At 54.3% G+C, this 20617-nt stretch overlaps 1 protein-coding gene across 5 annotated transcripts in view; it reads left to right on the forward strand.

Annotated features, from left to right (window-relative positions):
* The window catches only part of TMEM63C (transmembrane protein 63C), a 73633-nt gene extending 53944 nt beyond the window's left edge, over positions 1-19689 (forward strand). For all 5 annotated transcript variants that reach the window (XM_043472635.1, XM_043472636.1, XM_043472637.1 and 2 more), the window contains 12 exons: positions 449-582; positions 1953-2075; positions 2518-2671; positions 4280-4386; positions 5370-5456; positions 6012-6077; positions 8588-8750; positions 8975-9080; positions 9481-9648; positions 12056-12165; positions 13733-13798; positions 16738-19689. In XM_043472635.1, coding sequence (XP_043328570.1) covers positions 449-582; positions 1953-2075; positions 2518-2671; positions 4280-4386; positions 5370-5456; positions 6012-6077; positions 8588-8750; positions 8975-9080; positions 9481-9648; positions 12056-12165; positions 13733-13798; positions 16738-16938 — 1485 coding nt within the window. In that variant the 3' untranslated portion in view covers positions 16939-19689. The remainder of the gene's footprint in view (positions 1-448; positions 583-1952; positions 2076-2517; positions 2672-4279; positions 4387-5369; positions 5457-6011; positions 6078-8587; positions 8751-8974; positions 9081-9480; positions 9649-12055; positions 12166-13732; positions 13799-16737) is intronic.
* Positions 19690-20617: the final 928 nt, after the last annotated feature.

The raw sequence follows: 20617 nt of genomic DNA on the forward strand, positions 1-20617 counted from the left end.
TGGGGCGGGAACATTTGAAAGCCGTGGTCTCCATCTTATCACCCCACCCATGTGGCTAGAAGGAGGCCTTGGCAGGACTGAACTCATCTAGCCAGTTCAGAAAAAAAGCATGATTCCCTCGCCTGAAAGGGCTGCAGGCACATTCTGTCGCTCCTCCAGTGTCCACCCTGAGGCCAAAGGCACCCCCTTGCCCCTGAGGAAGCCTCCCTTTCCCCAGATCTAAGAGCAGGGAGCTTGTTTCAGAGCCACTGTCTCTTCCTCCTGGAGAGCTGGGACCTGGGAGCCCACCTGGGGGCCTGAGCTTTTTTGCCAGGCTTCCCAGGGAGCTGGGGATGGAACCAAGACCCCCGCCCCCCACACACACCGGCCTGCGCCCCGCGGGGAGTGAGGCGGCCTTCCTGGAGCCCTGCCGGCTCCAGCTCTGACGGCCGCGTCTCGCCCCGCCTAGGTGGACGCAGAACAGTACTACAGCGAGCTGGAGGAGCAGCTGACTGATGAATTCAACGCTGAGCTCAACCGCGCGCGGCTGAACCGTCTGGACCTGATCTTCGTCACCTTCCAGGACTCCAGGATGACGAAGCAGTGAGTGCCGGGTTGGGGTGGGGGGTGGGGGGCAGCTGCTTGCTGCGCCCAGCCCGGCCCCAGGAGCGGGCCTCTGCTTCTCCGAATCCATCCTTTCCCACCCCCATTCCAGCCGAGGGGAGGAAGCGAGAGCGCCTCCCACCGGCGAGCCGGGCTCTGCCCTCTTCCCCGGCCCCGCCATGGGCACCGCAGCCGCCGTCTTGCTTTCCAGAGCATGGCCGTGTGCGTCTTCCCCCAGCTGCAGGGCTCGGCTTGTCTCCAGACACGCCCAGGCCCTGGGCTTCCCACCCCCGTACATCCTTGCTTCAGCCCAGAAGTGGTGAGCCTAGCCCTTGACCTCTTGGTTCCTCTTCCAGGCCTTGACACGAATGATACCCATTTTCCTCCCCTCATTTCCCATCGCCCCTCCGTCACCTTTCCCCTCACCGCGAGTGACAGAGTCAGAAGAAGACCCAATTGCCATTCCTGCTCTCCTCTCCTCTGCAAGCCTTCTCTGTTTCATAGCTTTGCAGGCTCCTCCCTCCTCTGCCCCAGCCACTGGCAGCCCCATCGTGATAAGGAATGGATGAGGTCCGCTCTGGAATGTTCTGGAAAGAATCTTAGGCCTGGGTCAAATACATAGGAGCCTCAAAAATCAGTCTTTTAAGGACGATGGAGCCATCCTCTCCCCCAGGGAGCCTGATCGTTCACAAGGCTTTGTTCTCACCCCCCCTGACCCTGCAGAGGAACAGTGGCACAGGCTAGAATTCAGGGCAAACAGATCAAGTGCAATTTTGCAAGTTAGTTACACCCTCAAGTTTCTTATTCATCAAATTTGGTTACTTATATCTTCCTTGTCCACCTCCTGGAAGGGTAAGAAGGAATATGTGTTCTGTTTAGTGTGTGTGAGACAGCTACATATCTTTCTGAGAACCATCACTCAGTAGAGAGGGATCTAAGGTTTAATTACAGCAGGTGTGAGTTAGGAACCCACGATGGGGCTGCAGTGCCAGCACCTGCCCCTCTTTGGCTGTGTCTTCAGTAATCTATGCAGTCAAGATGATGGGACTCACCAGTTAGCTCCATGTCAGGCACTGGGTGGAACTCAACAGTCGGTAGCTATTTTGATATTAAGAGGAGGCTAAATGAGTACCTCCCCTGTCAGCCTCACGGAAAGAGCGTGTCTTTGTGCCGTCACTACCATTAGGGGGACAAAACATGAACTGAGAGCTACATGGTCCCCTCTTTTCCTGGGCAGTTCATCCGTCTAACACCCTTTCCTCCAGTGACCAGGCCTGAGGAACTGCCCACCTAGAAGGACAGGAGGGACATATCCAAGTCTCCAAGAGTTCCTCACCCCCAGACTTCTGTCTCCTCCCCCGTCTCCGCAGCATTCTGCAGGATTACAAGTTCATTCACTGTGGGATGTCCCCCAAAGAGTCCTCAGTGACCACCATCGTCAAATCCTACCAGTGGAGGGTAGTCCGTGCCCCACACCCCAAAGAAATTATTTGGTAAGCCCTCTCTGTCTGTCTGCTCTCCCTAGAGCTCCTTTGGGATGGAAGAAGGCTGTAGGATGAGGAAAAGAATCAGGGCCTGTCCTCCTCTTTCACATACGGCCCCTGCTGGGCTGTGTCTTTCCTGGGCATCACAGCCTCTGCCCGCCCCCAAGCCCACCCCACCACAAGCACAGAAGGCACCCAGCCTTTGGGGAAAAGGTTTTTCCTGTGGAAAGAATTCAGATAATTCTTTTGGCTCACCTGTGGGATGTATTCAGGGCCTTACCAGTGGTGTGATAGGAGAAGGCTTAGGGCTGTCGCATGCAGGCATGGGCCCGCAGGGTTGAATTAGACCAGGGCAGCCTGGTCCACAGCTGGCACGCAGAAAGCAGCGTGGCTGTGTCTGCGGGCTGAGACCCAAGGTCCTAAGTGCGTCTCCCTCCTCCATCCCACCCAGGAAACACCTGTCCGTCCGCCGCTTCCATTGGTGGGCCCGCTTTATCGCAATCAACACCTTCCTCTTCGTCCTCTTCTTCTTCCTCACCACGCCTGCCATCATCATCAACACCATCGACTTGTACAACGTCACCCGCCCCATCGAGAATTTGCAGGTGCCTCCTCCACTCAGGCCAGGCATGGGGGCCCCCGGGAGACAAAGGAAGAACTCCGGCGAGGATGGGATGGGGGGCCCACTGAGATGTGACTCCAGAGCGCATGCAATTGTGGCCCTGGCAGTGGCGTATGTGGGGGCCCAGGGTCTCCTTTGCCCTAAAGAGGATGCGTGTGAACCACTGCCCTTCTTAGGGACTAGGGCTAAAGGGTAGGGGAGCCTTAGGCAAGTTCTGGGGGGAATTTGGGGGGATGGGCTTGGAGGGCTTCTTTAGATTGGGTCAAGCTAGAGGTACAAAAGAGCCGCAGAGGGTGGGGCGCGCATGACAGCTCCATTCACCCCATGTTCTCTAGAGCTGAGGTCCTTGGTGTGAAGATAAGGCGAGGGTGGGGAAGATGGAGGTTAGTTCTAGGGCAGCCCTTCAAGAGGAGCAGGCCCTCTGGCTCTGGTTCCACTGCCTCACTTCTGGACACACAGACCCCAGGTTGGTCCACAAGAGCAGTCCCTGCCATATGCATAGAGGAGTTCCGAGGAACTGGATGGGCCCATATCCAAGTTCTGTAGCCTCAGGGCTCTTGCAGTGATCCTAGAAGGTCCCTTCTTTCATGTTATCCTCATGCCTGTTCCAGCAAAACACACGCAGGCACACACACACACACGTGAACATGCAGCACACATGCGCACACATGCACGCGCACACACACACACACACACTTGCAATGATCCTAGAAAGCACCTTCTTTCATGTTATCCCCATGCTTGTTCCAGCAAAAAACACACAGGCATGCACACACACGTGCACACGCAACACACATGCATGCACACACATGCACGTACATGCACACTTGCAATGATCCTAGAAGGCCCCTTCTTTCATGTTATCCTCGTGTCTGTTCCAGCAAAACACACGTAGGCACACACATGTGCACACACAGCACACATGCATGCACACATAGGCACACTTGCAGTGACCCTAGAAGGCCCCTTCTTTCATGTTATCTCCATGCCTGTTCCAGCAAAACACACACAGGCACACACACACACGTGCATACTCAGCACACATATGCATGCACACATGTGCACACACATGCACACAGTCAAGCCAAGCCCTTGTGCTGCTGCTTCCCATTGCCCCCCTCCTCTGTCAGCTTCACAACAGGCCCCAGGCTGGGGCACCACAGCTCTGCCCGGGGATTCTCACACCATACCTTCCCCTTCTCCACCATGTCTCATACACATCACGGTAAAAGCAGTGTCTCCTCCCTAAAGTCTGAGTGTCTCCTCCCTGAGTGACAGCAGGTGGCTGTGGCCTTGGGGCCAAGTCGGTGGGGTCAGCCTAGGCCATCCCTCCAGTGACCTCAGCATAGGAGGCCTGCACCCTTTGGGGATGCCCCTTGACCTTGAGATGTCAGCCTCTGGCTGCCCCAGCCAGGCAGATTCTGAGTGAGAAAGGCCCTAGCCCACTGTGCAGCCTCAGGGACACGAGGCCTGCTCTGGGACTGAGCTGGAGAAGTGGCCAGAGGTGTGGGAGAAGGCAGGGGAGGCCTGTGAGGGGGAGGGGGCTTCTTGCATTGACGTCTCTCTGGCCCCCCTCCATCCACCTGTACAGAGCCCCATCGTGACCCAGTTCTTCCCCTCTGTGTTGCTCTGGGCCTTTACGGTGACACTGCCTCTGATCGTCTATCTCTCCGCCTTCCTTGAAGCCCACTGGACTAGGTGAGCTGGGGGCCTCCCCTCTTATCCTGCCCTTGGCACCAGCTTCTTCCCCTGCTCCCCCGTCCCCACCAACCCGGTGCTCCAGCTTCCCATCTCACCTGGGGAATGGAATTGATGCGGGATGGCTTTATGCCCAAATCCAACCCAAAAAAGTAACAGATACTTTTGTCTTTGGAAAGCAGGGACTGGTTTGTCTCAGGGATGCTGAGATACCTGAAACCAAGCCCTCCTCAGGCTGCTCCCTCATCTTCCAGCCACGCACTGAGGGCCTGGAGCCGTGGGCAGAAATGGCCAGTGCCAGGAATGCCAGGGAGAGGGTGGAGGATGGGAGCGAGAGAGCAGGACTTGTCTGAAAAATGTCAGAAGGGCTGCTACGGTCATCACAGAGGAGCCCATGCCCTCGATCTGACTGAAGACCTGTGTAGCCCATACGGTGCCATATTTTAAACAGTCAAAGAGCCCCTCCCTGTTTATTAGCCCTAATAGTTGTGTGGTGGGAGCTAATTAGTTAGGAAGTATTTACTATATCTTGGGGCAAAATGGACCTGCTCTGGACTGAAGGCTGCATGGGTCTCAAAAGTTATTTCCTGCCCCCAAAGTTTCTATCATCCTATCAGGCAGTAAGCCAGGATGTTTCTCATAACAGAAATCCTTCCTGGGCTTTCCTACAGCCAAGGCTCATGTTGCTTATTGAATTGCTGCAAGGATTCTGAGTATTGTTAGTGATGTCCCTGCAACAGGGGCATCAAGTGTATGTATGTGTGAGCCTTCCCTTCCCTTTCTTCTGCCCAAGGCAGACATCACTAGTTGATCATGCCGTTCTTTTCCTGCTGCTCCCAGACTCAGCACGGCCCTCAGTGCTCCGTGGAAATGGCATTGGCACGCGCTATGAAACTGTTTTCTAGCCCAGGTAGCCATCTCTCTCTCTCCATTCTGCAGTCCACCATTTGGTTTTTATCATGTCTCTCTTTGCTTCCTTCTAGATCAAGTCAGAATCTGATCATGGTGCACAAGTGCTATATCTTTCTGGTGTTCATGGTGGTCATTCTGCCCTCTATGGGACTGACCAGGTACCTCACCTCCAAATATCTCTCCTCTCTCAGCCAGGCTCACCCTAGAGTCAGAACCTCCTCCTTCAGATACTGTAGGCCCACCTGTGGTTGCTGCAAATCCATTCCTCAAATGACAGTCCAGTGCCTGTCATGAGCCTAGCATGAGCCAGGTATCATGTGAACTCTAAGCTGTCAGCCATGAACTCTGCCCTCAAAGTGCTTTTCATCCAGCTGGGGAGACAAGCCATACCTACCAGCTGCCTGGAAGCCCGAGGTGGGGAAAATGTGCAGTAGAAATTCAGAAGAGGGAGAGAGTGCTGTGGGAGAAATGGCTGGCAAAGGTTTGCTAGAGGGGAGGCCTTGAGTGGAAAGGTCAAAGATTTAGGGGCGGGGTGGCCCAGGATTAGGAAGAGAGGCAGTGTGGACTGGCCAGCTGGAGGACTGAGGTGCGAGAGTCTGCGGGGAGTAGGCAAGGGAGGTTGGAAGGAGGGGAGCCAGCCCAAGAGAAACCGAACCCCAGGCCTTAGTTCATCGATTCACTAACTGCAGGGTCTGCTTTATTCTTGCTTCTAGTTTGGATGTCTTTTTCCGCTGGCTCTTTGACATCTACTATCTGGAGCAGGCCTCCGTCAGGTTCCAGTGAGTAATAGCATGCATGTTTCAGGTGTACTCCCAGTGTTCACGCGGCTTTTGTGGGTTCATACCAGCTGGATATGCGTATCCTTTATCTGCTCATATAGGTAGAGATGAATGCGTGCCCACACTCTGATTAAGCAGCCTCTTAATGTTTCCCGTGCCATGAACCCCTTTGGGGGTAAAGCCTAGGGACGACTCCTCTGAATGAAGTTTTTAAAATAATTGTAGATTCAAAGGAAATTGCCACCAAAAAAAAAAAGTCCTATATATCCTTCATCCAGTTTCCCCCAATGGTCACATCTTGCATGACTGAGCTACAGTATCAAAACCAGGGAAGTGATATCGATACAATCCACAGAGCGTATTCAGATTTTGCCAGTTTTATATATACTCTGAGTAGATTTCTTATATATATATTTGTTAATTGGAAGATAATTGCTGTACAATGTTGGGTTGATTCTGATTAGATTTCTTTTTAAAAAATTATTTATTTTTGGCTGTGCTGGGTCCTCACTGCTGCAGGGGCTTATCTCTAGTCTGAGAGTGGGGTCTGCTCTTTGTTGCAGCGCGGGCTTCTCATTGTGGTGGTGTCTCTTGTTGAGGAGCACGGGCTCTAGAATTCGGGTGTCAGTAGTTGTGGCAAGTGGGCTCAGAAGTTGTGGTTCCCTAGCTCTAGAGTACAGGCTCAATAGTTAAGATACACGGCTTAGTCGCTCCGGGCCATGTGGGATCTTCCTGGACCAGGGACTGAACCCTTGTCTCTTGAATTGGCAGGCAGATTCTTTACCACTGAGCCACTCAGGAAGCCCAGAGTTCTTTAAATGTACAAAATAGCTGGGCTATAACGAAAACCGGTTGTGTCAAAATATAGTTACCGAAAATATTTTAGAATTCAAATGTGTGATACAATCTCTGTTAACACATTTAATAACAGGCCAATGTATTCTAAATGGAAGCAAGCAAAAGTTACATTTTATTGTTTTAAAGGCATCCATGTGAAAGCTGATGTTAACTTAGCTAAAAGAAGAATATTCAACTGGAACAGAGGAGTGGATTTTTCACAAGGCAACATGCAGGTCTTGTTGGACATCCAGCCAGTTTCTCTTTTTGTTTGGCTTTGTTTTGTTTTTAGGGTTACAAATGTTGAAAGTCCCAATTTTTCAAAGATGTGCTGTTGCCAATGCCATGCAAGCTTTCATAGCTTGCTTTATAGGGCAAGAACCAGAATTCTCCAAGCTTTCTACAATTAAACTGTAATGGTAATAAGCTTAGTTTCTCCCAAGATGAGTGAGTTCATCTTTGGCTAGGTCATTATTTTTAATACAGTTTGTAAATATATGAGAAAGAAAAGAATTGTGAGTTTCTGACTCAACTTTGATGCCTTCAAGATTAGCTTTTGAAGGAGTTCTGAAATATGTGCAGGGGCTCACAGATTTTTCTTCTTGAGGGAGTTGTCAGAACTGTATAGACGACAGAGATGCTTGGGTCACCAATGTGAGAACAGGTAGTGTAACAAATCCATTCAGGTGGCTGAAAGGCTCTTAGTTGAAGTTGGCCAGCTAGCTACACATGTACAGACAGGAAAATCTCAATCATGTGAATGTAACATGTCTAATTTAGTGGCCTAATAACTAGCATCATTTTGAAGAGATGAGTGCAAATGATATTGTGAGAGCTCAGCAATAAATACAACATGATATGAAAATACCTCAGTTCAACTGGTGACAGACTCACAGCCGTGGCTGACATGCCTGTGACTTGTTGCCCACGCTCTTAATGGAAGGAAGTGCTAACCTGCAGAAAGTGAAAATGCAATCTTTTCCCTATTCAAGGTCACAGACCCCCAAAAGTCTACCTATGAACTCTCCAGGGTCTGTGGATCCAGTCAAACAGCCCTTCTTTATTTTTGTTTTCTTTAACAGCCCTTCTGTAGATCAAGCCAGTACATGTGTGTCCTAGATCATCCACACTTGCTGTACACCACACCTCTCCTTGCTCAAAAGGGCCCTTGTTTAAGTTACATTGGGCTGGAAACGCATGTATACAGTGAGCCTTCCATATCCACAGATTCCACGTCTTCAGATTTGATCAAAATATTCAGGGAAAAAAATTCTAGGACGTTTCCAAAAGCAAAACTTGAATGTGCCGTGTGGAGGCAACCATTTGCATAGCATCTAGTTGTATTTACAGCTGATTACATTGTGTTAGGTACTACAGATAATCTAGAGACAGTACACAGGAGGATGGGCATAGGTTATCTGCAAATATTACTGACATTTTCACATGAGGGACATGAGCATCCCTGGATTTTGATATCCGCAGGGGCTCCTGGAACCAACCACCCGCGGATACCAAGGGATGACTGTATTTGAAAGCTCTTCTCCCCGTCTCTACCTCCACCCCCTGCCCATCCCTTCAATTCTCTTCCTCTCTCTCCTCTTTGCTCCCAACGTCTCTGCCCTCCCCCTCTTCTCCGGCTTCTGTGGCCATCTCCCGCCCTCCTCCACACCCAGGTGTGTGTTCCTGCCAGACAATGGCGCCTTCTTTGTCAACTACGTCATCACGGCAGCCTTTATTGGCACAGGCATGGAGCTGATGCGTCTGGGGTCACTCTTTTTGTACACCATCCGCCTCGTCTTCTCCAGGTCGGAGCCAGAGAGAGTGCACATCCGAATGGTGAGGGCCAGGCCCTTCCCTGACACAGCCCTTGGAGCTTCCCTTGGGCGGGTGTTGGAGTTGGGGGTTGCCTGTTGGAAGTGCGGAGTGACCTGAGGTTGGGAGGCCTGGTGGGTGGAAGGGGTGAGGTGCTCCTCCAACACCAGGCTCGGAGGGGAGGCTGCCTTGCCGGATGAGGAGCTGCAGAAGCAGCCAAGCCAAGCAGACCCTGCCTTCTGCCCCAGAACCAGGCCATGGACTTCCAGTTCGGGCGCGAGTACGCATGGATGATGAATGTCTTCAGTGTGGTGATGGCCTACAGCATCACCTGCCCCATCATTGCTCCTTTCGGTGAGTCACCCCTGAGGCCCCCCGGGGAGAGCTACACCCCCCCCCGCCCCGTTGCAACTGGGAGCCCCAGAGCATCCGGCTCCCTGCTGGCTCAGGAGGAGACCCCAGGCCAGCCAATCAGAAGGGCAGGGGAGGGGGCCAGGTCGGTCAGGGGGGCCGGAGTTGGATGGCTATTTACAGAGAATGCTTGTTAGGGAATGACCACTTACCAAAAGGACAGAATAGGTTCTAGGATTCAAGGGAAGCAGCCAGGCATTCGAGATCAGCCCCACGGGGCTCCCACAGCCTGTCCTTGGCCCCCTTGCTGCTCTGGCTGACCTGCGTCTGGCATCTCGGGCCCGGGGGGGAGGGGAGGGTCTTGGGATGGCCTCTGAGCCTGCCTCTATCTGCCGGCCCCCAGGGCTGCTCTACCTGTGCATGAAGCACATCACGGACCGCTATAACATGTACTACTCGTACGCGCCCACCAAACTCAACGAGCAGATCCACATGGCCGCCATCCACCAGGCCATCTTCGCACCGCTCCTGGGGCTGGTTTGGATGCTCTTCTTTTCCGTCCTACGCCTAGGTACGTGCCGAGCACCCCGCCCTGGCCACCCCACCTCTGTCTGTTCCCCCACCGCTCCATCGCGCCTCACCGACGACTCTTGTCGAAGCAGACCAAGCCCAGGGAGGAGTGAGGTGTCCCTTGTGGAGCACGGCCACACTCAGCGCCTTCTGTAGGCCCAGCTCCTGTTAAGAGTCCTGGCTGACCTTGGAAGTTAAGGGTAGCACCGGTGTGGTCCAAACCATATACATTTCGGTTTACAATTTTCAGGGAAAAAAACAACAACAAAAACATCCTACTCCTTCATTCTAACTCAAGGCTGGCAGGAAATAAAATATTATAGTATCTATCATCAGTCAGTTCAGTTCAGTCGCTCAGTTGTGTCTGACTCTTTGCGACCCCATGGACTGCAGCATGCCAGGCCTCCCTGTCCATCACCAACTCCCTGGAGTTTACTCAGACTTATGTCCATTGAGTCAGTGATGCCATCCAACCACCTCATCCTCTGTCATCCCCTTCTTCTCCCGCCTTCAATCTTTCCCAGCATCAGGGTCTTTTCCAATGAGTCAGTTCTTCGCATCAGGTGGCCAAAGTATTGGAGCTTCAGCATCAGTCCTTCCAATGAATATTCAGGGTTGATTTCCTTTAGTATTGACAGTGGGTTGCCATTTTTTACTCCAGGGTATCTTCTCAGGGATCAAACCCTCATCTTCTGTATCTCCTGCCTTGGCAGGCAGATCCTTTACCCCGAGCCATCTGGGAAGCCCCTGGCAGACTTCATTTTTTAATAAGACTTTTCTTCTAGGTATAAAAGACTACAGATTTATTATCAAAAATAGGGGGGAAAAATGGAAAGGTTAGAGTTTGAATGACTGTTATCTCACCTACAGCCTCCTGTCTGCTGCTCCCAGAGCTCACTCTGTGCATGTGTTTTAGAGGACAGGAAAAAGTAGGAGGGGGTTTACTGATTGACTTTACAAAACTGTGGGTCCGTTTTATTCTAGTCAGACTTATATCCTGAGTTTCTTCACTGAACATTATGCTCCGAGCAGTTTCTTTGCATTGTTAAAATACTGTTTGAACACGTGTCTTTTAATGGCTGCATTAATTTCTGCCAGTTTTAGTCAGGTCACCATTGTTGGGATGTTGAAGTTGTTTACCATTTTTTGCTTTTATAAAAACACAATGATAAACATCATTTTGCAATAACTCTGACTGTAAAGACTGATTTTTAAATATTCATGTAGTTAGAAAACTCCTGCTATGAAAAAGTTACCCAACATCCCCAAACAAAACATAAGTGACTCTTAAATTCTGAATTGCTTTTCCGTGCTGTTAGCACACGTAATAGAGTATGTTTACTTCAAAAGGGCTTATGAGAGTTAGACAAAGACAAACTTCATATGATACTGCTTATATGCGGAAAATGATGCAAAGAAACTTATCTGCAAAACAGAATCAGATTCACAGATTTAGAGGTTGAATTTATCTTTACCAGGGGGGAACAGTAGGGAGGGACATAGTGGGAGTTCAGAAGGGATATGTACACACTGCTATTTTTTAAAACAGATAACCAACCTCGACCTGCTGGATAGCACAGGGAACCCTGCTCAATATCCTGTAATAACTTCTATGGGGAAAAGTATTTGAAAAAGAATAGATACCTGTATATGAATAACTGAATCCCTTTGCTGTACCCCTGAAACTAACACCACGTTGTTAATCAACTGTAGTAGTAGTCACGTTAGTCACTCAGTCCTGTCCGACTGATTGTGACCCCACAGACTGTAGCTCGCCCGGCTCCCGTGTCCGTGGGGTTCTCCAGGCAAGAATACTGGAGTGGGTTGTCATTTCCTTCTGCAGAGGATCTTCCTGACCCAGGGATCGAACCTGGGTCTCCTGCATTGCAGGCAGACTCTTCACCGTTTGAGCTACAGGGAAGTTTACTCCAATATAAAATTTAAAAGAATTTTTTTTTTAAAAAAGGGGGGCAGGGCTTACAAGGAAAGGTGTGGGTCAGTCACTGCATCTGGGGACAGGGGTATAAATGAGTGACCTGAGGGAGTGACATAAATGACTCAAATACTTCCCAGGGACCATGATATGGAAGGTAGCTGACCTCTAGGGGGACGTTTATGGGCACTTAAGTGGCTGTTTAAGGAGTCAATGAATTTTTTTGTGTGGAATCTGCCAGATGCTGGGTTCTAAACTGGTCAGGTAGCACAGAGGGATGATGTCCCTGGGTGGGGCTCATTGATTGTGGTTAAGGGGAGAGCTGGGCAGAGACGTCTCCGCCCTGGGCTCCAAACTCCACAGGTGCCGAGCTGGGGCCCCAGGCATATGTCAATTGGGCCAGCATCTCTGCCAGCGCCCTGCACACAGCTCTGGTCCTCGGGCGCCAAGCCCATGCCGCTCCTTCTCCTTGCAGGGTCCCGGCATGCCATCACCATCTTCTGCCTTACCACCCTTGTTGCTTCCATAATAATGGCCTGCGTTGCCACCTTCATGGGGAGGATGTCGAAAATGAGTAACTATGAGGTGAGTTGCCAGCCTGCCTTTCCTCCCGCAAGTTCTCCCCAGGGTGCACACAGCTCGAGGACCCCCTCCTGCCTGGGGCATCCACAGCATCAGAGCAACGAGAGGCCCCTGCCTTTCCCTCTGACGGTGGGATGGGCAGGCAGTCCTGGGTGTGCGTACTGTGTGTGTCCTTGGACTGGCCCCCGAATCATCACGCCTCCCAGGGCGGAAGACAGTTGTCCTCTCCTCTTCCCCCGACTGACGTCTCCTCCAAACCACAGGCTGCTGGCCCATCCTTCCTATGATGTGAGCCTGTCCAGCCACAGAGCTGCTGGGACCATTCCAAGGGATGGAGGGTTGAGAGAAAGGATGGAGTGAAGGAGTAAAAGAGGGGGTGGTAAGGATGATACCCTGGGGAAGGGGAACATCTCCCTTTGAAGAATCTCAGGATACTCTGATCTTGCCTGGAGGGGAGGCCTGGTTCTCTGGGCCCCATGACTCCTTTGAGTCTTTGCCAGCATTGTTGTTTAGTCGCTAAGTCGTGTCCGACTCTTTGCAACCCCATGGACTGCAATACGCCAGGCCTTTTGTCCTTCTTATCTCTTGGAGTTCGCTCAAACTCCTGTTCATTGACTCAGTGATGCCATCCAACCGTCTCATCCTCTGTTGCCCCCTTCTCCCCCTGCCCTCAATCTTTCCCAGCATTAGGGTCTCGGGGCCCAGCCAGTTGTTAGAGAAGGGAACCCACCCATGCCAACAGAACTATGTGCTCTAGCTCAGCACTTCCTAAAGTGGGGTGACTTTAGAAGCGTAGTGGAATGATTTCCAGTGGACTGAAACATGTTCTGTTTTTCACGGTTACACCTGTATTTTTCTGGTTGACCTTGTTTATGGCAGCTGACACAGGATTTCTGTTTATAATAGTGAATTATTTCCTTTTCAAATGAATTTAAATAAGAAAGAAAGTTGATTTCAAGTACTAGCATCCTACTGAGCCAGAGAAGGGAGCCTCTGAGAAGAGGATCTTCTTGCTTCCGGTGGTCGCATCTCTGGGGCCCCGGCATAGGCACTTACTCTCCTTTCTCCCCAGACCCTCCTCCATCCCCTGGCCTGAGTCCATGCTAACGAAGCACCTGGGCAGACATCATCTCTGGCTCTTCCCAATACAACAATGTTGTGGGATCTGGTTGCTCAGGTGTCCACTCTAGAGAGAGAAGGTGACAGAGGACTTAGACCTTCATCTCAGATAAAAGGGAAATTCTGGCAGGGAGGAGGGTATTGTTGAAGTCAGGGCCCCCCCTGAAGTCAAAGCAGCAGGCTTATCTTTGCACCACAGCTTCCCATAGCTCTCATCGTGGTCCTCGGGGATGGAACCTTCCAGAAGGGTCTCCCCAGCATCGTGGTCCTCACTCTGTCCCCTGAGGGTTCAGCCCGGCCTGCTGGGCTGCAGGTCTGGAAAAACAGAAGATGAGTTGAAGGGGAGCGAGGGGCCCCTTAAGCCTGAGATTAGGGTCCGGGTTTCTCTGGATATGGGGAGGGCGGCGGGGGCGGCATTCACTGACCCTCCCCGCCTCTCCCACTGCCGCAGCCCGAGGAGACGGAGACGGTGTTTGACCTGGAGCCCAGCAGCACCTCCTCCACGCCAACCTCGCTCGTGAGTCAGTGCCCTGGGCCGGGTCGGGGTGGGGAGTGGGGTGCTTACAGGGATGGGCTTCTCCAGCAGCCTCGTGGGGGCACCAACGGTTAGAGCCCACCCTGGGTCTCGGGGAGGAGACGGGGAGCCCGGGCCTCCCCCCCGTCTGACGCAGCAGGACTTGGCCCAGGTCAGATTGCTGCCGTGGCCCTGGCTGAAGAGCGTTCAGAAAGATAGAAGATCCGGGACTTTCTCCAGGACATTCTATAGAAGGAGCTCAGAGAGGAAGAGAAAGGGCAGGGCGGACTCAGCCTCAGCGAGCTCAGTCGTGTAGACGCAGGGGCCTGCTGGGGTCCTTCGGCCTCAGGACCGAAGGCTGCCGCCAAGGGCGCGGGTCCCAGGCAGCGTGGCGCGGACAGAGCTGCCGCGAGCTATTGGAGGTCTGCACGGAATGGTAAGACGAGTGAGCCTGTCAGCTTGAGAGGAGACGAGGCTGGACTCCAAGTGCAGGGGTCCAGCAGGCTGGGCGCTGGCTCCCACCCCCGTGGCTCAGCCTGGAGACGGGCATGAGCGCATGCCCGAAACCAGCCACAAGGGTGGATGCCGGGCCGCCGAGACATGCACTGAGCTGGGTACTGGGTCAGCCCATGCCCTGATGCCAGGGTGCCTTGGAGGAGCACTGAAGAAGGGCACCAGCCAGCCCTGGGCACTCAGGGAAGGCTTGCTGGAGGAGGGGACGTCTAACCAGACTCCAGGCACAGGAGAGCTAGGGGTTGCCGGGTGGAAGAGGCTGTCAGGGAGAGCACCTGAGGAACAGGGCCAGCCTGTGCAAAGGCCCAGAAGAGAGAATCCGGGGCATTAGGGAACCACAGACAGTTTCGGGCCGGGTGCAACTGCAGAGCGGGCAGCACTCGCAGAGTGGGTGGGAGAGGGGGGCCCTTAGTCGTGGCAGAGCTGGGCGGAAGGGGCAGACCAACAGTGGGAGGACGTGCCCACGCCGGGTGCATGGAACCACAGGCCTCGCTCTGAACCGAGCCCCACAGATAGGGCCCAGTGAGCTCTGGGAGGTGGCAGGGGAGACGGAGCTTCAGTACCAGGAGATGACAAAGGTTTCGAAGCAGGAGTCTCTCTCCACGTAGCATTTCTCCTGGGGCCCTTCTAAGATGACCCTTCCAGAATATTGTCAGCAGTTGGTTATTGAACCCTTGCAAACTAGATGCTTCACCATTCTTACTCTTGATCTTTACGTTTAACCCACACAGTGGGGGGTTTTATCCTCATTTTACAGATGAGGAAACAGGCTCAAAGACCTGACTTAATTTAGACCCCAGGGTACTAACTGCTGTGCAAGGAAACGGCAGGACGAAGTTTGAACCAGGTCTGCTAGATTCCAGAGTTTGAGCATTTTTTTTTGTTTTAAAGAAATTATCGGAATTGATTTTTTAAATCTTTCATTATTGTAACAGAGGTGTCTGAGCGTTGTAGGTAACTATGGGGAGAAAGAACAAAGAAGCCAAAATAAGAAAATAAAAGTCCGTATTTCTACCACCTACAATGACCACTGACACCTCAATGTATATTCTTTCAGATATCTATTTCCTCTAAAATGTCGTAATACTGCACACTGTTTCATAACCTGCGTTTTTAGTTAACAATCTCCGTCTCCCTACATAGATACGTTTTTACCTCTTCAAATACCTAGTCCATATTTGACTGGCCCTACAGGTCCAGAAATATATTTTACAGCTTGTCCAAACCAGGATCCAACCCAGGGTCTGTGCTGGATTAATCTGGCCCTGCCCATGTCCCTTTTATTTCAGCATCGTCTCTATTTTATGACTTGTTGGAGAGACCCAGCCTGTAGTCCTGCAGAAGGCCCCATCTTCTGGCTTTTTCTGGCTGTTTGTTCATGGTATCTTACAGGAGGTTACAGTATCTCCTGTATTTCCTGAAAACTAGAAGTTAGATTCAAAGGCTGGAATTGAAGATTCAAGTTCAACACTAGGGCATAGAACATTACCGGCAGTGCTGTGTGTCACACTAGGAGATATATAATATCCCATTTATTGCCAAAAAGGATGCTAAAGTGACTCCTGGGTTCAGGGATGACTGCTGGCTTTTTCCATTTTTCAGTTACCATTTTTCCCGGAGGACCCAAAAGTCATCTGTGGGGTTGACTTTGGCCCTATGAAAATATCTAAATTCTACTGTGGAAAAAAATGTTCCCTCATTATCTAGGGCTGTTTGAGTGAGTGAGTGAGTGAAGTTGTTCACTCTAATAAACTCCTACAGAAAAGGTTTCATTCTATCCAATAATTACCGGTTTTCAAAATAGGGAGTTGGTTTCAAAGTCCTTTCAAAGGACGACAGACAGCTCCATCCCTGTTGCTTCTTGTTTTTCTATTCAGCTGTTGTCCCAGGCATTCCTGAGCCCAGGCCTGGACTTCACGGGTCTCATGAGCAAGCCCTCAGAGGGCAGCCTCAGTTTCAAATTCTAATTCACGGGCCAGCCAGTGACGCACCCCAGGGGTGCTGGATGCATCTCTGAAGCTGCGGTAGAAAGCGCACTAGCTCAGGAATGGGGGTCCCCCGCCCAGACCCCAGTGTCAGGGAGCCTGTCGTCTCCCCCGTGGGTTCAGCTGGACCTGGAACCAAAACCGAATGGCACGTGTGCTGGAGGCGCAGTGGACTGGGAGTTAGGAGGCCGCTGACTGGTCCAGGGAGCGCGCAGATGCCCGCAACGGCTTGAGAGCAACCGGGAAGGGGGCTGGGCGGGCTGGCCAGGATGCGGGCTGCGGGGGGAGGAGGAAGGAGCCACAGCTTAGGCGGTGGGGGCCCTGCTAAAGGTTGAGCATGGGGCGGCGCGGGGAGGGTGAGGGTGAGGGTGAGGGCGTGCCCAGACGTGACCTCGCCTCGCCCCGGTGTGACCTCATCCTGTCTCCCTTCTTTGTCCTGAGCAGCTATATGTGGCCACTGTGCTGCAAGAGCCGGAGATGAACCTGACCCCCGCCTCCTCCCCAGCCCGGCCCACCTACGGCACCATGAGCAGACAGCCGGAAGAGGGAGAAGAGGAGAGCGGTGTGAGGGCCTTTTCGAGGGAGCTGGACTCGGCCCGGTTCCAGGAAGGGCTGGAACTGGGGGACCAGGGCCAGTATCACTGACCAGGACCCAGGCCTCCACCTGGCGACTCCAGCCGGGAGTGGCTGCCAGGGAAAGGGCCTGGCAGAGAGAGGCAGCAGGGTGCCCTGGCCCGCCTCCCCCAACACATCCTGCAGACTTTGGGAAGGCTCCAGCGGAGCCCTGGCTGTATCTCTCGGCCACATGGAGGCCCCGCCTGCTGACCAGCCCGAACGGGAGATGCTGGGCAGTCTAGAAGGGCCCCCCCAGGATGGGACGGAAGATACAGGCAAGCCCCACCTCTTGGCAACAGTGTCTGGAGCCCTGAGCACAGAGACTGAAGGAGGGCTTTCCTGGGGTCACAAGGGAGAAGGTGTGCCTAAGGGAGGAGGCAGGAAGAAGACTCTCTGGGGTCTTCCCCACCCTTCCACCAGCTGCCCTGCCCGAGGAGCTTCTGTGGCTGCCCACCCCCGCCAGCCCCATCCCTCCCCTGCGGTCTGCGGAGGACCAGAGAGACACGGAGGACCACCTCCTCCCAGCTTCCCTGCATGGAGAGCCGCAAGGAGAAAGTCCTGCACCCCACCGGCAGGAAGGGATGGCTGAGACCATAGACGGGAAGGAGGCGACTGAGCCCCTTTCTGTCCCCCGCTCATCAGGTGTCCCCAGGAGCCGCAGGGTAGAGACTTGTTCTCTTGTCTGTCCCTGCAAGGGGAGCGGGGCTCATTAAATGGGACCTGTGTGCATTCTGATGAAAGCAACCTGGGCTGGTTACTGTCAGGCGGGGAGGGCCAGAGGCAGAATTCGTGGAGTTGGCAGGGGCAGCGGGGAGGGGGGGTGGCTGTCTTCTCCCAAAATGCCAAGTGATGAGAAACCAGATATGCCTCCCCCAAGCCCCAGGGCCTAATGAGAGGACCCCCAAGGTCAAGGATGTGGCCGCTGAGAACTGCCCCTGCCTCATGCCCATCGGAGTGCCTAAGCCCCCAGCCAAGGTGGGGGGCATAGCTTAGGAGGAGAAGCCCATGCTGCAGAGCAGGCAGGCACTGACTGGCCTTTCCCAGGGCTCCAAGCAGGATCCTTGTCTCCTCTCCGGGCCTCCCTGCAGTCTGGACTGAAGAGCGGTCCAGTGGCCGCCGGCGTGGTCCTGGCTCAGACACTGCGGATTCCCTGTGGGCGGTGTCCCCCACGGACAGGCAGATTCAGGCTGCCCTCCCAAGGCGGCCACCACCCGGGGCCCGGAGAAGCTGAATCCTGAGTAGGAAGGACTCTGGTGGCACCTTCGCCCCAGGCAGGGAGTTGCAGGCCTCGGCCTCCGGGGACAGGTGGCCCACCAGGCAGCCAGGCCAAGGGAGACACAGAGATGGGCTGCAGGGGCCTCGGTGGACCGGGGCGAGCCGCTTCAGGCAGGGTCTGTGTGCCCTAGAGCTCTCCTCAGCTCCGTCCTCCAAAGGTCTGGGTCCCTGCGGCCAACCTCCTGAAGGTGGGCGCTCGGGTCCCCCTCACCTGGTTGTTGGCACCGGCTCCCGGGTACACGGGTGCTCCTGAGCCCAGATCACTTGAGCCTCACTTCTGCCCACATCCTGGCTCCAGAAGTTCCGAGCTTGACCCCAGAGGAGAAATAGCACTTGAGGGGCAAGAAGCCCTGCTCTCTGCAGCCCCTGGCTACCCTCCCCCCGCCCCGCCCTGCCCCACCGAGCCCTCACCGGGACTTCGGCCCGAGGGCTAATTTCCAGAGAGAACCTGGGTCAGCTGGGGAGGAAGCGATCTTACCCCGTCAAGGTCGGAATAAGGAGAAAATTATCCCCATAATCCCAGGCCCCACAGCCCTCCTCCCCAAACATTTCACCAGCCGTCAAGGGGAAGGGTCCCCTCCAGAGCAGAGTGGTCAGGACCCCCGGCCTGGGGCCCTGTCCGCCACGGGGAGGTGGCGACTCCAGGCCCCCCACCCCGCCAGCCCCCAGGTGTCCGTTGGGCACATCCTGCCGGAAGGTGGCCTGAGGGCTCCCCTTCTCTTGGCACCACTTGCTGGCACCTGGCCCCCGTCTCGCGGTCCCTGCTGGACCGTTCCTGCGGCGGCTGCCCTCCCCTCGCCCCCACAGTCAGCGGAAGCTGCATATGGGAAGGGTCCCAGCAGACGACACGCCAGCAGGGCTGGGGCTGCCCGCTCTGAACCTGGGTCAAACGCAGCCTGGTTCTGAGAGAAGATGGGGAGGGTGTTGGGAGCGTTCGAGTCCCCTGGCGTCTCTACTCTTCCTGGAGACCCAGGGCAACCAGCCGGAGCCCCGGCCACAGTCGCTCCACCTCGCGCAGCCGCTGCTGGGGGCATGGGTGAGCCTGGGGCCCGCCTCGGCACAGCCAGACCCTCGGGCATTTCCCTTCCAACCTGTGCCCTTGGCCCACAGGGGTCTCACCCGCTGGCCTCCGCCTACCACCATCCACACCATCCACGGCCCCCTTCCCCAGCCGCCCCCTGCCCCATCTGTCCCCCACGGCCTCCCCCCACCCCCAGAGCCTCGGACCTGCTCCTCTCTGGAGGGAGCTGCCTCCCAGACGGGGGATCGCCTAGAGTCTTCGAGAAGCGCCCCTCCCTTGGCCTAGGGCAGCTCCACACCTGCCTGCCTCTTCAGACGCTTCTGGAAGCGAAGTGCCTATTAGCAGCATTGTATCCTCTGGGGACCCCAGTGGGGCGTGTGGACTTCCCTTGGCCACCACCACTTAAGGAATGTGCCAGAACGCCGAACCTTCTTGTTAATTAACGCTATGACCGTGCCTTGAATAAACAAGTCCTCCCAACCTCAGCTGGCCTGTGGCTCTGCGTCTGAACCCGCCCAGCAGGGCCTCCCGTCCATCTGGAAGGAGCCAGAGCTCCCGGAGGTGGCCAGGCTGGAGCACACGTCTTGTGCTGTGGCTTTGGCGCCTGGGGCCAGAAGCTGTCCCCCTGGGAATCCCTTGAGCCCTGAGGGCTTCCCTGGCTGCTGGCCTCACAGGGGAAGAAGGCCTGCCAAGCACTGCCTGGTCTCCTGGAGAGGCCAGAAGTGAACCTGCCTCTTTCTTTGCACTGCGGGTGCTCTGAGAGACTCCTGACCGGCCTGCTAAGGTGTGTGCTCAGTTCTGTCTGACTCTCTGCGACCCCACGATGGTAACCCGCTGGGCTCCTCTGTCCGTGGAATTTTCCAGGCAAGAATACTGGAGTGTGTTGTGATTTCCTACTCCAGGGGATCTTCTCGACCCAGGGGTCGAACCCGTGTCTCTTGTGTTTCCTGCATTAGCAGGCAGATTCTTCACCACTGTACCTCCTGGGAAGTAGATGAGAACTTTCTGGTCCCTGAGCTATCCAAGAAGCCATCAGGCAGCCTCCCCTGGGCAGCAGAAGCCCCAGGCTGAGTGCTGGGCCCTGAGAGCTGGCTCTTGGCCTGATGAGCAGCTGGACTTGACCCATGGAGGCCCCCAGCAGAGGCAGCAGGCGGGGCTCTGGTCTGCACCAGCCTCGGCCAGCAACACAGGGGCAGGGAGAGGTTGGGCATTTGGGCTGCCGCATCGGGCCTGAACGGAACAAGAAAACCCTCTAGCAAAGGGTGGTTATGTCAGCTGTCATACCCCTGACAAGGAGGAAAACTTCCCTACCCTGGGGGGCAGGAGACCAGGATTCTGGGCCTTCCTCTAAGCAGTATGATGTCCCTGCACTGGTCACCTCACCCTGAAAGCAGGAGGATGGGAAGTCAGTCA

This window comes from Cervus canadensis, chromosome 6 (assembly GCF_019320065.1).
Source record: "Cervus canadensis isolate Bull #8, Minnesota chromosome 6, ASM1932006v1, whole genome shotgun sequence".
NCBI lineage: Eukaryota > Metazoa > Chordata > Mammalia > Artiodactyla > Cervidae > Cervus > Cervus canadensis.